This window comes from Fundulus heteroclitus, chromosome 6 (assembly GCF_011125445.2).
Source record: "Fundulus heteroclitus isolate FHET01 chromosome 6, MU-UCD_Fhet_4.1, whole genome shotgun sequence".
Taxonomy (NCBI): domain Eukaryota; kingdom Metazoa; phylum Chordata; class Actinopteri; order Cyprinodontiformes; family Fundulidae; genus Fundulus; species Fundulus heteroclitus.
In genome coordinates, this window is record NC_046366.1 from 16,716,430 (window position 1) to 16,733,210 (window position 16,781).

At 38.1% G+C, this 16,781-nt stretch overlaps 1 protein-coding gene across 1 annotated transcript in view; it reads left to right on the forward strand.

The window, feature by feature from the left end:
- arhgap21b (Rho GTPase activating protein 21b) overlaps positions 1 to 16,781 on the forward strand; it is a 45,395-nt gene that overhangs the window by 5,495 nt on the left and 23,119 nt on the right. Inside the window, 5 exon segments of the mRNA XM_036138197.1 lie at positions 9,198 to 9,380; positions 9,490 to 9,511; positions 12,589 to 12,681; positions 13,473 to 13,551; positions 13,637 to 13,691. Coding sequence (XP_035994090.1) covers positions 9,198 to 9,380; positions 9,490 to 9,511; positions 12,589 to 12,681; positions 13,473 to 13,551; positions 13,637 to 13,691 — 432 coding nt within the window.

Consider the following 16,781-nt stretch of genomic DNA (forward strand, 5'->3'; position numbering starts at 1 on the left):
TCTTTTTTTTTTTTTTTTATTATATGTTTGACAGACTACAGCCATAAACATGTATTAATCGGGAGAGACCAATGCAAAGTAATGCGCAATTGTGAAGTGGGATGTGATACATGGTATGACACTTGGTTTTCAACATTTTACAAATAATAATTCAAAAAGGGGTGCAGTACATTGGTCCTCAACGTCTTTAACACCGATACCGCTAAATAAAATCCAGAAAAATCTCATGGACATCCAGGAGAGTCCAACCATGTTATGTTGTGCTCATTGTGAATGCAGCTGTCCTGTGAAAGCCTTGCAGGTAGGGATGGGTACCTTTCACATTAGAAGCGATACGGTACTGATACCCGGTGCCGGTACTCAACAGTATCTATTTTCGGCACATCTGTGTGTGTTTATTTGGTAATAAATTTAAATTAGTTTAATAATAAAATCTTAAAATGTTTCAATTTAACATTTATTTCTCAGTATATAAACTTGTTTGGATCTAAAGATGAGCCTAATGAAACGATTTAGGAATTTTAACACATTGCTTGAACCCACACTACATAAAACCTCGTTCACTGTGTTCTTTTTGTACCAAAAGAACACAGTGAATGCGGCGAATAAGTGGCCGAAGCTTTGTGTGAATAAAATTTAGGAAATTATTTTAACGCAACGGTTTCAAAGAAAAAAAGACTACATTAAAAACACATTTTTACCAGCTTTGTAATCCAGAGTGGGATGCATTTGAAATGTGGAAATGGAGCGGATCTCCTCTCTGCTCTCTCTGCTCTGACTGCAGGCGGGGGTTTCAGGACGAGGCACCTTCAGCTGTGCTTGGAGGATTGGGAAGGGGATCATAGCAGCACTCGCTGCTGCCGCTAGATTAACTGCAGAATGATTGATGCTTTTATCTTTCATTCAATAATTGTATTATATGGACATTTGGACTATTTTAAAAACCCTACTTCATTACTACGCACTACTTTTTTTTTTTTTAAACTTTTGAAAGGCATTGTAACTTTTGTCTGTCCAATCTTCTTTCAATCATCTAAGTGATGTTAGATGATTAACAGCTCTATACCATAGGTCCCATTTAGAGTTATATTTAGTAATTTAATACTTGTTTTAAACTGATGTATTAGTTTAGTTTATTCATAAGTGTTCATTCCCCTCTCTCTGAAGTTGAAGTTGCATTTATATAGTACCCATGTGTCTAATCTAATGTTTTATTTATAAAGTTATTACTTAACATTGTAAAACAGCATGGAAATCCAAAGTTACATCTTTCAACGCTTGCATATAAGTTTACATCATAGTGTAGGTGTCTTATTTCAGCTACCTGCTTTTAGTAATCACTGCATCCAGCCAAATAGGATGGAAAAATATCTATATTTTGTAATAAAGGGAATTTCCCAACTCTGCTACAGGCAAGAAACAAATGGCGTAAAGATAAAATTTGTCGTTTCCCACTTCTTGTTCCAATAGCAGGATCTGACTTGTCTTTGAATTTATTCTAGCCTTACTTGTTGTACCTTGTTGCCTTCTCTTGTGTGACACATCTTAGGGTACAACTTGATGCAACCATTGAACAAACCATGCAAACAGTGATTCTTCACAAACAACTTTTTTTTTTCTTTCTCAGCTATAGGTAGTTTATGATGCTGACAGAGAGGCTTATCTGAAACAAGAAACCAAAACAGTGTGCTGGAACAGACAAGCAACACTTTCATGTTGATATCAATCAAACCTTTCTGTGTAAATGTTACTGAGAGATGCGGGAGATGGTGGCCTTGAACAGATAAGGCTCCTCGGGATACAGGACAGAACCTGCTCTGTTTTGCAGAGTTGAAATCTGTGGATTTTACCTGGCTGTCCCACCACTGCTGAATATTTTTCACTTTTAATGGTATGGAACTATTTAGCCTGTTTATTTTTTTAATTATTAATAATACAATTTTATGTCTAGTCACCATATTGTAAAACTTTTTGTTTTTGGTTGGCATCTGTTTATTTAAGATTTTATTTTAAGTTTTACCTACTTTGAATACCCAAAATATACAAAAACAATCAAATCTGAATTGGACATTTATTTTTTTATTGCAATAAAAGCCACACGCCTACTAAAACTGTTGGTAAGAGTAATCATAACTTGCAAATATAACCAGATAAAGGGAGTATTGCTATATTTTTTATATAGTATTACAATATGAAATTGTTTCCTATGCAACCATGTGATCATATAAAAAAATGGAGTGTTGTTGAAAGGTAAATTTATTTTTCTGTAACTAAATTCACTAAGTAAAAAAATAATAATAAATAATAATAATAAAAAAAAATTCAGTCCTTTTATTTCAGTTAATGATGATTTTTACACCACCGCTTTGTATTGCAGTTACATTTGCCAAAGTGCAAATGTAACGTAATTTGTAAAACTGAGATATAATAACACTGTATAAAAATATTTCAAGTCATAGACACTGGGGGAGCTTTTAGTCCAAGGGTAGGTAACCTTTTGTATTTTTAGGCAAACTGCAGTAGGCTGGGTTGCATTTTAATATAAATGGCAAATATTTAGTTAACATTTACGCTAAAGCAACCAAAAAAAACATCTGTCACTGGTGTGATTTACACCTCAACCATTAATAATGATACCGCTGGCCTTGTCTGCAGCTGCAGGGCCGAACCACCAAGGACTCCCCCTCTTGCCCTCTGTTTCATTATCCTTGGCTTTTCACAGCATAGTGCTCGCTTTAACTGGGATGTGCCGTCGAATTTAGCACCCCACAGAGAACAAAGTTTTCTCACACCTTGAGGTTGTGGCATTTTCAGGGTTGATGCGATGTGATAACGATATCAGGAGAGCTTCTGTGTATGTGTAAAGCTGGCAGCATGGTTTTAAATTGAGAAGAAAATGGAGGAGATGAGACTTCTCTGGACTTTGTCAGAGTTTACCCAGTAGTTTGGTAGAAAAACGCGTGTGGCGTAAACAGCTGTGCGTGTTCAGGAAATCATCCAATTCTTAGAAGGGGCTTCAGCGTAGTTGGCTTCCCTCAATCTCAGTCTGTCTTTACATGCGGTGAGGAATTGGCTTGGAATACTAAACATTAAGTATTTGTGAAAGAGTGTTCACTTCTGTAGAGTTAATTGTAAGTATATAGTGCACTAAAAGTCTCCATCAATCAGTTGTAGCTATATTTTTGTTTATTCCCATCTTTCAGTGCTCATCTAGTCTAAGAAAGTGTCTGGAATTATTAATAATTAGTCCTTAAAACGTCATAATGTGTATTTAAAGTTTAGCTCCAGCATCTTCCATTCTCACCTTTAAAATGGTCTCATTAATATAAAGAAAGTTACATTTCTTCTCATTTTTTTTTTTACCTTGATCTTTGGCTTCAGATAATTTGTACATCTTCATTCTAACTAAAAATGCACCAAATCTTTGACTAGACACAAACATTTGTCGATCGGTGAAGGCACCATGAGAGGCTAAAAATAGGTATATATATTTTATTAAACCCAAAGAAAAGTTGGTTAAAACCAATATTGACCCGTCACAGCTATACAAGAACCGGAGTTCGGAAATTGGCTACAATTCTGTGATCGTTGCATCTCTGGCACATAGAAACATGTCAACAACTTTGATTCTTCAATATGTTTATCTAGAGATTTACACAAACCAGAAAAGGTTTCCTCTGCTTGTTACCAGAAGTATAAACAAGTATAAACAACTGGTTCACAAGGTGGTGTGTTTATTGTGAAGTTGCATCCTGATGACCCTGACACAGACCAGAACTCTTTTTATTTCCATTTTATATCCAGCTGAGGAACAAATGTCTCCAGACAAAATGCTCTCCCAGCCGCCTCGCCCAGCACAAGTATGGTTCTGGCATTCTAGTGATTCATGAATGGGTAAAAGGCATTCAGTCATGGGCAGGAAAAGAAGAGGTGTGTCCTTTTGATGTGGGAGTTCCTTTTAGTCCTTTCTTTAGCGAGTCAGTTCTCTTCTATTTGTCCGTTTTTCCTTTTGACCTCTTGCCACGCCGCCTCGGTTTGCTCTTTTAGGTTCTCCCAGGAGTCCAATCTGCTCTCCGACTGTAGCCGTTGTGCTTTATTTCATTTAAACACAAGAGAAGCCATGGGAGAAATGCGGGTCTGGAACGTATTGACCTGGAATGTCACGACAGTATTAACTCTGCAAGCGGCAATGCTAACACCGCGAGGCATGTGTCTGCGAGGAGGCCCACTCCCCCTGTCTGTCCACATCTAAAGACCAGGGGAGTGGAAATTACCCTCCACACTGCCTTCTAAATCAGATCCTGTGTTGTAGGCCAGGCTTGCCCTGGAGACATGTAGGGTATCAGTGCAGGCATTTCTGACATCCTGCTGAGTTATGGCCCCCACCAGAAGCGTTACTTTAGCTATGAATTTCAATGTTTGTCTAGCGTTTTAAAGGCACTTGGGGATCCAAACAGGTACAGGGTTAAATATGAAAGTGCTAGAGTTGCTGAATAGACAAAGCTTGGTTATTCATAGTAAAACCTGTTTTGCTAGTTCCATCAAAACACATGGGTGGCAGCTGCACCTGCAGGACTTTTTTCCCATCCACTTAGCAGTACAGTGAGTTCTTATTCTGAGTTATGCACATTTGAACTCCTTTGTATGTGCTTTATAGCTTACCACTTTCCGTGTGTTTCGGATGAAAGGGTTTGTACCTTTCAGCGCTTTAAGGTGAAAAAGCAGAAATGCTGCAAGATCTGAGTTAGGCTGCGATCAGCTTATTAAAACGTGCTTTGACATGGCACACACCTCCAGGCACAAACCAAATTTGCATCAAGTCACGGAGAGTGAGAAATCATCTTTTTTTTTAAGTTTTTGCATACAAACTGTTCCTGTTAAATGTGGTTGGCTTATTCATTGGTTTTTGATATAGCTGGAACAGGTGGGAGACTTGTTTAGACTTATTTGCTAAATAAAACATGCTTGTGCAGATTTTATATGTTCAAAAGAAAGCAAACCTCCGTCTAAATATTTGGTTATGAAAAACACAAGAGTTATTTTACCATGCATTTAACACATTTTTGAGTTTGACATTTTACTCAATATATCAGCAGGGGCAGAGATATTGTTAATGCAAGCTCATCAAATTCCTCACATTGTGGGGAAAAGTGTGCACCTCTGGGGGATGGGAGAAATGGTTGAAACTGGTTGGGGGTGGAGGGGGGGGGGGGGGTGGAGAGTTCAGTTTGTTTTTGCTTTAACAGTTAAAGATATTCCTGAAATGATATTGTTGCAGTGAAAGTAATGTCAGGCAACCTGAATAAAGTTGTTGCTGCTGCTGTACTTATGAAACAACAAAGGTGGGAGCCTATAAATTGTCTGTAAACACAGGGGTGCGTGTCCTGCGAAGCCCTGAAGCCTGACATGCTCTGCTGCAGCCGGTGACTGACTGTAAACATTACAACAACTCGTCTTGTTTTTCCAAACCCGCTTCTATCTTTAGAAAAAGGACTTCTAGTTTAACATTTGTTGCACCCACAACGATATACACTGACAATAATAAACAAAATAAAAGTGTGAAATTTGTCCTCAGAATTTTACAAAGCACAGAGTTTGTGCTCTATCATGTCTCATAAGTACGTGGTAGAGGCTAACATTATCAATATCCATCTATGACAAAAGTATGGGCTCCACTTTCCAAAATGCGACGCAGATTACAGTCGCTGCATTTGTGATGCGAAGTGCAAGACCAGCAATCACAAATGTCACAAGCGAATTTCTCCATTGTGAGATCAATAAAGTTCTATCTAATCTAATCTAATCAATACTTCTAATCTGAGGAAACACCTGGTCACTGCTGCCAATCTAGTGACTTTAACGCTATATTTAGTGACTTTTCGGACCCCTGTAGTGACCTTTTTTTCTTTTCAAAAAGCGACTAGTGACAAATCTAGTCACTTTTTTGTGTTATTGTTGGTTTCCTGTGAAAGCACTAATTGTTCTGCAGTTATTGTCCTGAGGGAAATACAAACAAATACTGCTGTCAGGCCCACTTCTTCAAGCACTGTCTCACAGCTGAAGCTGCCTCGTCCTGAAACCCGCCTGCAGTAAGAGCAAAGAGAGCAGAGAGGAGATCCACTCCGTTTCCACATTACAAATGTATTCCACCCAAGATTAAGTTTTTATTGTCTTTTTTTTAGAATCTGTTGCACTAAAATAATTCCCTGAATTTGATTTACATACAGCTCACTTATTCACCTTGTTCACTCTTTGTGCCTCTGATTACTGTCTTTTTGGTAAAGGTGTATTTTATGTGGTGTGGAATCAAGCAATGTAATACAATTCATAAATTATTTCATTAGGTTCATTTGTAGATCCAAACAAGTTTATATTGAGAGATAAATATGCTAAATTGAAAAATGCTGCGATAGACTGACGACCTGTCCAGGGTGTACCCCGCCTCTCGCCCATTGACAGCTGGACATAGGCATCAGCACCGCTCGCGACCCCACAATGTGATAGACGTGTTAGAAAATGGATGGATGGATGAAATAAAAATGTTGAGATTTTATTTCTAAACTAATTAACATTTATTACCACATAAACACAGAAGGACCAAAAATAGATACCACTGAGAACCGATAACGATTCTCTTCTGATCCCGACATCTGAATTTGGCTGTCCACCGATACTATTGCTACTGCTACTTAAAGGCTCCCACATACTCGCACGTACTTGAATCCGTGGACGTCTGCCGAACATGTGTGCAAGTCGCACACGACTCGCAGGTTCACAGCCACTGACTGGTCTGTAGTGGGTGCCTGATGGAGACTAGAAACGAACTTAGGCATCTGACAAAGCCCCCATTAAAGAGCATTTGGAGTGTTTCAGCCAGAGGGGAAAACTCTATGTGCAGCATGTCCACGGACCTCATAGTTGAGCTAGTGTACCGATTTCCTATTTCTTGTGACAAATCCATACATTTCCCACGCTTTCTGCAAAATTGATGAAGAAGGGCTATGGTTTGATGAGGTAGTTACGTGCCTAGTGCTGTGTATTGCAAGTCGCAATGGAGCTTCCGCCTCTTGGTATAACGTACACATTGTTTGTCTAGCTTTGCGGTGTTTCTTGTGTAAAATAATTCCACAAAGTGGACATGTTGTGATTAAAAGCCTCTGCTAGTCAGCTGCTAACCGTGGAATGGATTTACCAAGTCGAGGCAGATCTCAAGAGAAATCCTATAGCTTATGGATCAGCAATGTCCGCGGTTTGGATCAGAATTTTCCAAAAAAGTTGGTGTTGTAACTCAATGGATCACAGTTGCCCCATCCTTACTTGTATGCATATACGTGTATATATTGCACTCTGAATTTACAGCACTCAGTATACAGAAATTTGGTATGTAAAAACTGTAAAAAAAAAAATTATGTTTTACAGTTTACAGTTTTACAGTTTATGTTTTACTCAAAACTAGGTCATTGTGTAAAACAGCGCATTTTGTGTTGCATTTTTATTGTTTACAATGGCAGGGCTGCCATATTGTTTTACAAGCATGTTTACAAGCATGCTTGTATTTAGTTGGGCTTTGAATTCAGGTCAACTCCGAGACCAGATGATTGAAATAAAAGCAAGTTTTTTAAAAAATGTGAGATTTTTTTTTTATGAAATGAAAAGGGGTTAAAGGCAAAAAGGAATGATTAATCGGGTTTGGTATAGTAGAGAGATTTTATTTTTAAGCCATATCTCCCTCTTCTTTCCTATAGTAATTACCTGAAGCTAAAAGTAAAAAAAAAAAGGAAAAAAACTGAATGCTGGTAATCTTGTATGTTTGGACTGCAGACTTAAATTGGCGTGCAACATTTGTTAGATGACAATTTTCAAATTTGTGTCTGTGGTCAAAGTTGAACATTGTTGAACTTTGACCACTCCGTGCATGGAGCTGGCAAAGCGCTTTTGCGCCCTTGTGCAGCACATGCCGTTGAAAATAACGGGTCTCATAGCACAGCAGGGCGTGCGCCCTGAAAGGCCCATAAGGAAACAGTGGCAATGACTGTTTTTAAAACTTCAACTGGTACATTTTCCATCTCACTATTTTCAATGAAGATTTACCTCCTATTAAAGGAATACGTGCTACATATTGCTTGTATCTGATTTAATAGTGATTCACTAGTCTAGTGGCTCTGGGATGCAGTCTGAACTCTCCCTACTTTAGCACCTAAACAACTTTTTTCTTTCTTTGACTGCTCAGCGATAGGTTCTTGCTATTTCTATCTGATGTAGACTGGAGTGTTGGTGAGGGTATGGCTTTACTGCGGGTACTAGTGAGTAAGTGACGGGGGCACTGGTAGAAACAATGTTGAGCCTCAATGTTAAACACAAAGCATCAGGCTGACCAGATTGTTTTTATAACATCTTCTCGCTTCATGTTTGCTAAAGTTCTCCAAGTATGAAATCGGACTGTTCCACTCTTCCCTGGTCCTTTCATTAAACCACTTACATGTGTTTTATTGTTGCCAAATTACATTTCTTGCAGTGTTCTCACATGCTCCTTTTACCTATGTTCTGCACCCCTGACTAAAAAATGTCACTGTAGGATAAATTTAATTTTTTCTATTTATACCAATAATTGGTTGATCTAAAAAAAAAAAAAAGAGCTGAAAATAACTTAAAAACCCTAAAGCCACACTACCTGCGATATATGGGACAATGAGCTCATGAATGGATTTGATTTCCATAAATACTGGAACTTGGACTGTTGCAGAATCACTAATTTCTGATTTCAACAAGTAAAAGAAGCAAGTAAACAGATTTAAAGGAGGAATTTGATTAAAAACATGCAGATAAAGAGGATAAAACCTGCTTAATATCATACTATCAGAAGCATGTTGAAGCTTTTTCAGAAGGTTGTTTTATCTTGATTTAAATAATTTATATCAAAATAGCAAAACAAATAGAAAAACTGACAATAACACAATGATCTATAGGTATCAAGCTGTAACCAGAATGTTTTATTAAGTTTATGAAAAAAATCTGGCAAGCAGCTTCAACACACAATAATTTACCCAGAAATATGTTAATCTTAAAATAATCTCTTATTTACAGCAGCTTTGCTGACATGCTTTTTAATTTGTAAAAGTACTTATTTACAGCAGTTAGTACATCGTCTTAAAGGATTAGAAAGATTGTATTTCTAATGATTCTTTCTTTCTGGGCAGAATGACTCTCCAGAAGTGCGAAGTTTGGCTGACGGTCCTGCAGTGCTGTACTCTACAGAGGAGGAACCATTCGGTTGGTCGAGGCCCAAAACTGTACGTTTATGTCGCACGTCCAAGGGGTTTGGTTTCACGTTGCGGCACTTCATCGTGTACCCACCAGAGTCGAGCCTGCACTTCTTCCCGGTAAATGTCAACATTTTTGATGTATTACTGTGTCAGCAAAAATCCAGAATAACCAAATTATGTGACCATAAGCAAAACAGTCATGCTGAGTGTCTTTGTGTGTTTACAGGAAGATGATCGTGGCTTCAGAGGTAAGCAGAAAACTCCCTTGAACTTTTTGTCCTAATGTACAGCTAAGCTATTGCTCTGACCTCTAATAACTCCACAACAATCCACATTTTGGCTGTTTTTTTTAACCTTCTTATGCAGTGACAATAGTCACCTATGTGTCGCTGACCTGTTTTGGAGCCATGAAAGGACTGAACAGGAACCCTCTGTTTATTTCCTACACTGTTCAACATTGTTTCACCTTTTTATAGGGTTTTCAAAATAGTTAATACCTCAGCATAGTCATTACTAAAAGATTAATTATTCTAAGATACTCCATTGCATCAAAATAAAATGACCTGTTCATATTCACCCTTCTGTCACATATGTCACACTTCTTTCAGCTGCTGTGCTGAAATAACGGAGGCTTGGCCTCTGACCAGAATATGCTGAAAGTTTTAAAGTCTGCAAACATGTCGAGTAAAGACGAAATACAAAAAACATGCAACCTTCGTTATTAACAAGAAAATCAATGCAAAAATGTTGTTCGGAGGGATTTTCCCTATAAGGCAGGTGGGCAGGAAAAATAAAATCTTGCAAGATGCAACATGCTAAGCTAACGCTACAACACCTGTGTTTTATAGCAACATAACAAGGCCAGTAAAGCTCCTGTATCTGCAACAGTGAAGTAGTAAATCCCCTAGACAACAAGCTAGTGTTAGCTTCCCAGGTGTCCAATTCTGCATCATGCAACGATCTGTTCTACTGCAGCATGAATCAATGCAGAAAAATGCTAAGGAGGTTTAAATGTATTTATACTGAGTCTCATACCAGCCGCATGCCGACTGTCAGCAGAAGGCGATCAGTTAAAATCACATTTTATCAAGTGTCAAAAGACGATCACCAAATGGCATCACATAAAACGGCACAAAAAAGAATTGATCTTATCTTTAAGTAAAGTACATACAATGACAACAAGCAAAAGCAAGAATCTGGATTTACCAAGACACACATTTCTATAATTAGAATGTAAATTTGGATGATAGAGACAACATAAAACATTTACTCACCTTTTACTCTGCTTGTTTCCTGTTTTAGATTGATTTAAAGACAGAATATGTCATAACTATAAAGTGTTGGTTATGTCTGAGTTTCCACCTATAAAAAATAAAGTAAACAATAATTAAAATTAAGTTTGAGATTGAATGACAAACCAGGAAGTTGGAAAATTCAGCTCTGAGTCTATGACTAATTTTTCCTGGGACCAACCCTAACAAAATGACACAGTTATGAGTATTTTGCTTTTATGTTATGTCATTTAACCAGGAAGCTGCGTGCTTAAATAATTTATGACTGTAAAACAACCTATGAAGCAACAGGTTTTGAATTATTTTTTTCAGGTGGCCTTATGCACATGTGATTGACATTGTTATCTTCATTCTTTCACAAGATATTTGCCAGATAAACCTATTGGATAAATGAGTAATTTTGAAGCATCAGTAATAACAAGAAAAAAGTGTTTTTTGTTGTGAATGTTAGAAGAAAGAAGCTGGACTTTCCAAAACAGACACCGTTTTGGGTTCAGTGAAAACGTGTGTGGCTCTATTTGTGAAAACAGTAATAAATCCACACACAAGTGTTTTCTTTATAGACGGTTGCTTTCTAGGACACAAGCAGTTCCTTATCACACTAAGGTTAAGGTTGGAGTAATGATCTTAGGTTCTCTTGTGAACTTGACACTGTTTCATATCTAGACAGTTTGTCTCACTCTCCTCTGACTTAATTTTCTTGTGCTGCTTGAGATAATTTCCTTGGGTCATTTAGTTTTTTCATACAAGTTTTTGCGCCGGTACCAATTTTTCTACTGAAAACACATTATTTAGTTCAGCCGTTTGGAGAAGAACCCCAGAGTTTATGCCCTTCTTGTGTTTCAGTGCAGAACATTGGTAATATAACAAACTATAATCTTCTGATCTGACTGAGGAATAAAATAATCTAAAGTCAGATTTGGGTACCTAAACTGTAACAGTTTCAGCATTTTATGCTAACGTGGGGCTTCAGAATGGGGGGAAAAAAAGAACATTTGTATTTTGTTTTTATGAAGTTTTTCTGTTTTATGTGATTTATTTATTTATTTTGTAACAGAGATGGAAGAGTCTCTTCACAGTTCTGTTTATGAATCGCTCCCTTGAAGAAATACATGCAGCTCCACATTACACCACCAGAGGGAGGGTTTTTCTCCCAGCAGTAGTACTAAGAGACTTTTCTTTCCTATTATGTAATTCAAATTCCCATGATGGGATTCTGTGTGATAAATCTGTTGCGTTTAAAGTACAAAATAGGGTCACAAGTTTGTGAGATTCCTTACAGGCATTAGAGCTCAAACAGGCCTTGGTATCATTTAGTCAATTTTCAGAAGTCAGATAATGCGGTAACCGGTTTCCAAGTTTGTTTTCCTCTTGCATTATTTAAATGAATGACTACAGTGTCGTTTTTAGATGACACGTACAGTCACAAACTCTCACATGTGATCTCATGCTCGACTTCCCGTCTGCTGGACTTAGCGAGGTACCGTGTGCTGACTCACCACCAGAATGTTAACTACTGGGGAAGTATTTTGGCCGCTCTTTGCCCACAGCTATTTCTCAGTTTACAAGGAAAGAGTGGGAGGTGTGCAGCTGAGCAACTCTGTCACTCTTCCTCCTCAGTTTCTTTTGCCCCACTCCTCCTCTCTTTCTTCTCTCCCTTTATTTCCGTGGCCACGCAGCTGCTAGGCGACACGGTCAGCATGAGCAAACAGGTTTTCCTGTGTTTGGTCATTCGGATCCATGTGCTTAAAAACCACACAGATTGACTCTATTAATGGCTGAACGTCTGTTTTAGCACTGCCAAGCATTATCCAGAACAAAACCTAGTGCACCGTCTTATTTTACTTAACATTATTCAACTAAAATTTGCCACAGATTTTCTAATCTCACACAAAGGCATCCCTTTTCCTTGGTTGTTTTCGGTGTGAAGTTTTTTTTTTCTGCCATAATATAAACAATAGGGACATTTAAATCATTATTTATAAAAGTGTTATAATAATGAATAATGAATTATCCTTTGTGTGTTTTTCCAGGGAGGCAGAGGAATAGGTTGGAACCGATGGACACTATTTTTGTGAAACAAGTCAAGGAAGGGGGTCCTGCTCATGAAGCTGGGCTTTGTACAGGTAATCCCTGGTCAGCAGTGACTATTTTCAGACTGTTTTTAAAAGTGCCGAGTCAGCAGTAAGCACGCCCAATCAAAAGCAGAAAGATTGTAAGTAGAGCCGTTTGTAGTCGCATATTGGTCTGTTGCTGCTCTGCAAATCGGCCGTTAGAGCAGTGGTTCCCAAACGTTTGTTGGTGGGCCCCCCCCCCCCCTGTGATTCAAAAGAAAGCTTTTGTGCCCCCGCTCCACTTTAAATAACCTGCAGAGGGGGCGCAAGAAAAGCTTTTGCCTTTTTTTTGTCCAGAAAATACAAGCCCTCTAAATGTGACAATATATTTCCTGATGTTTGGTCATTACCTGCGGTCAGTAGTATGATGGATATTATTAATAAACTCCTAAAAAAGTAGTAAACTTAATGTAACTGAAATTTATCTTGATTATTTTTGCCATGAGGTTCATAACTAGTTAAGAGTTAACACAGGCACGAGTCGGTCTAAAAGCTATTTAGATTATTAATTTTATACAATTAAAGTGTGGTGATGTTAAAACATTCTAGTTGTTAGAAACCATTGTTATATATTATTAATAAATCCATTTATATGTACATTTTGAAAGGGATTCTTGGTAATCAAAATGACAGCTTTCATGTAATAAAACCGAAAACGATAAAAGTGACATTTTGACCCATTTGGTTGGGGGGGATTTGTCCGCCTTCAAAGGGTGGTGCAACAGAAAACCTTTGAGAACCACTGGCTTGGCACAATGCTTGCAAACTTCTGCCTTATAGATGACGCTTTTGTTGTTTATTAGGTGATCGATTAGTGAAGGTGAATGGAGCCAGTATAATCGGGAAATCCTATTCTGAGGTGATAACTTTAATCCAAGAGAGGTAAGATTGTAGACTTATTCAGCTTCATTTAGCTGAACATCTTCTGTTTAAAAAAAAAAAAAAAATGTTTTTGTGTTTTTTCCAGCGGGGACTTTCTTGACCTTTGTGTGATGCCAAAAGATGAGGACATACTGCAACTGGTGAGACTGACTTGTAATCATATTCTGAAAGCTCTTGATAAAATATGTTATTTTTTTAAATTGCAAAATCACTTCTGTTTAGTCCTAGAGCTGTTCTAGTTTTATAGCGTTTATGTTGGGAGAGTGGTCATAAGATCCAGACGTTCAACCTGTCCCGTCAGCGCTCTCTATCTGGGCCTCCTAATCAGGCCATAGGAGGCTTTCTGTCCTCCACAACTGCAGCTGACATCGCTGTGGAAATGCCCTAAATTCACTGCTGGAGGAAGCATCCCAAAATACACTTGGGTCACATTAAAATGGAACAAAATATCCAACCTAAACTTTCTTTGATTTTATCTTGAAGATGAAGACTTTTTTTATGTATTCTAGGGCTGGGCAATATGGCCTAAAATCAGTATCCCAATATACAAGTCTGTCTTGTTACAGACTGGATGGGTGGAGTCACATGACTGCAAACTGTGTCTCGAAGGGACATGAGCATAGCCTACCTATACACAGCTAAAAAAGACAAAAGCATTTTCTTTTTTCTTTTTTTAAATACCGACTTGGACAAAATCATGTCAGTTTTTGTCATAAATTTTGGTGTCTGTACATTTTTGGTTTATTGCTCTAGGCCTAATGTATTCATTAAATCTCTGCAGAAATTCAACAAGTTGCCTGATTTAAAATACTGATATTAAAATACTGATATTATCCAAACTTTCCTTTTTCTTAGAGACTTAGAAGGTAAGCAGAAAAAATCCTTAGAAACTCTATTGTCATTTTGTATGCACGGAGTGCATAATAACTCATCACAAATTTATCATTTATCTTGGATCAGTAAAGTTTATAGTGCATTAAAATTTAATGGGATATTTTTAATAGTTAATCTTAATATTCGTGGCAAACATTCTGGGTTTTCTTCGCAAGTTTTAAACAAACCTTTAGAAGTTGCATTTAAAAGAGCAAACTCACAGAGGCAAACCCTCTCACCTTAACAGGCTTGAGACCTCATCATTAATCTTTTATGCATGCTGCTAGGAGCTGTAGGTAGCTATTATTGATTCTGCTAAATCAAGGTGTTCTCATATCTTGAGCTCATCCATTGCAGATACTTTAACAGGATGCACAAAAATCCATTCCTAAGAGCTTTTTATAGTCTGCCAGTGTGTTTATGACTCAGACGTTACAATAAAACAATGAAGATACTTGCTTGACGGGAGGTATTTTTTACCCTGGAGACTCTTAAGGACCTCATTGAATCCTTATAAATAACTGAACAGTTTATTCACCTACTATAAGTATTAAGCAGTTTGAACAATCAATCTTTATTTGGGTATGAAGCACAACTTAACTCTGCTGTTCATTGTTCTAAAATATCATAGAAATATTGTTTATGGATTCAATTAAATTATGTCTAAATCCCTTTAAATTTAAATGATCGAATTTCTAAATACCTTAATCCTGAAGTGACACTGGAAGTTGTTTCTTTAAATAATAATATAATGTAATTATTGTTGTTGAGAATCAACAAAATACACACTGAAATATAAAAAAATCCAAAATGACAAGCTTTATGTTCTTTTTTTGTCAACCATGGTTTTCAATCAATTTAATTCATTTTAGTTTTCATTGTGCCAATTTACACCACCTCATTTTAAGCCACTGTAAGGTTCAGTTGTATCGTATCATCATTGAAGTGTAACTCGCCAAAAAAAAATAAATGGCACATAAACTCTATACACTAGGCCTAAGGGTGCTACTTTAATGCGACTGTGCAATTTAAAAATATATATTTTCATGGTAACTTGTTAAGTTTTGCAATATTTGCCTTAAAACCGTCTTAGTGCTGCCCACTTAAGTTTGAACGGTGGCTATTGCAGTTGAATTTACCTATTGGTTCAAACAGTACATGCTTTTGTCATCATAGCCCCACGTTGGTCTCAAACTCCAGTTCTGGACGGCCGAAAATGCACCCAATCTATTTTCCACTGCCTCGGCAGCACTGGCTTAAGGCATCGCTGAGTCAGTGCCTTGAGCCAGTGGCTCATACTGAGGCCCAGCTCCGTGGGCCCCCCTAGACCTCCAGTGATGAGGTGGATGAAAAATCCTCCACCTCAAACGACAGATCTGTGGCAAAACTCCCAGATGTCACCCATGTCACTCCTTGATTCAACATGTCACTTTCCCCTGTCCTAACCACAGCCCCAGGCTCCACTCTAAACCCCTCCACCCATCCCCCCAGTTAACCGTGTCTCTTGGAACTGCCCACTTTGGTGGCGTTTTTCTAAAGCCTGGTTAGTGCTTGACGCATCCGCGAGGTCCGTGTGGCCATATTATGTCATTTTGGCTTCCACGCCCCTCCCCATGGCTAAGAGTTTCTACTCCGTGCACCTGGGAAAACATCTAACTACGCGGACAGTCCCGTGCGGAAAAACATGGCGGACGAGTAAGCGCTCCCTATGGTCGAGGTTCGTAAATATAGACATCTTTAAGATTTGGCCCAAAAAGCTCACCGTTTATCAACAAATTAACAATTCCTGGACAGAATTCACCGTCACTCTTGGAAGAAAGTTAGAGGCTTAAATGTCGGAAACAACTGTGTTTTCTACTTGTACGTGTAGTGGGGAGTTTTACGCTTGGCGTAGGAGCGCAACGCTGCCCTCTGGAGTCTAGGAGAAAAACGCTACTTCAGAAGAAGAGCCGCACCGAGCATAAACGCCGCAGATGATGTGTCCGCACGTCTTATTTCTGCACGGAACATACACGTGTCAAGCATAAAGCAACCTTTGTATTTCTTTCAGTACAGGGCTATTGATAGCCTTTTCCCTTTTAAAAAGTCATTTAAGAATGGTGATCATCTTTTTCTGCCATTAAAGTTAGTTTGATCTAAAGCATCTAGATGTGACAAAAAGCAAAAAAAGGAGGAAGTGTATAAGGGAACAAGCTCTTACAGCACTGTATATGTCAGATAAATTAGATTTTCCTTTTTAGTAAGTTAATTTTCTCCACCCAGTTCACTGCTACTCCACCCTCTTCCCTAAAGTCCTCTTGGCGCGGTTCTTTTTCTGTCTGTAGTCATTTATGCAGTTCACTCTCCCACGCGTGTGC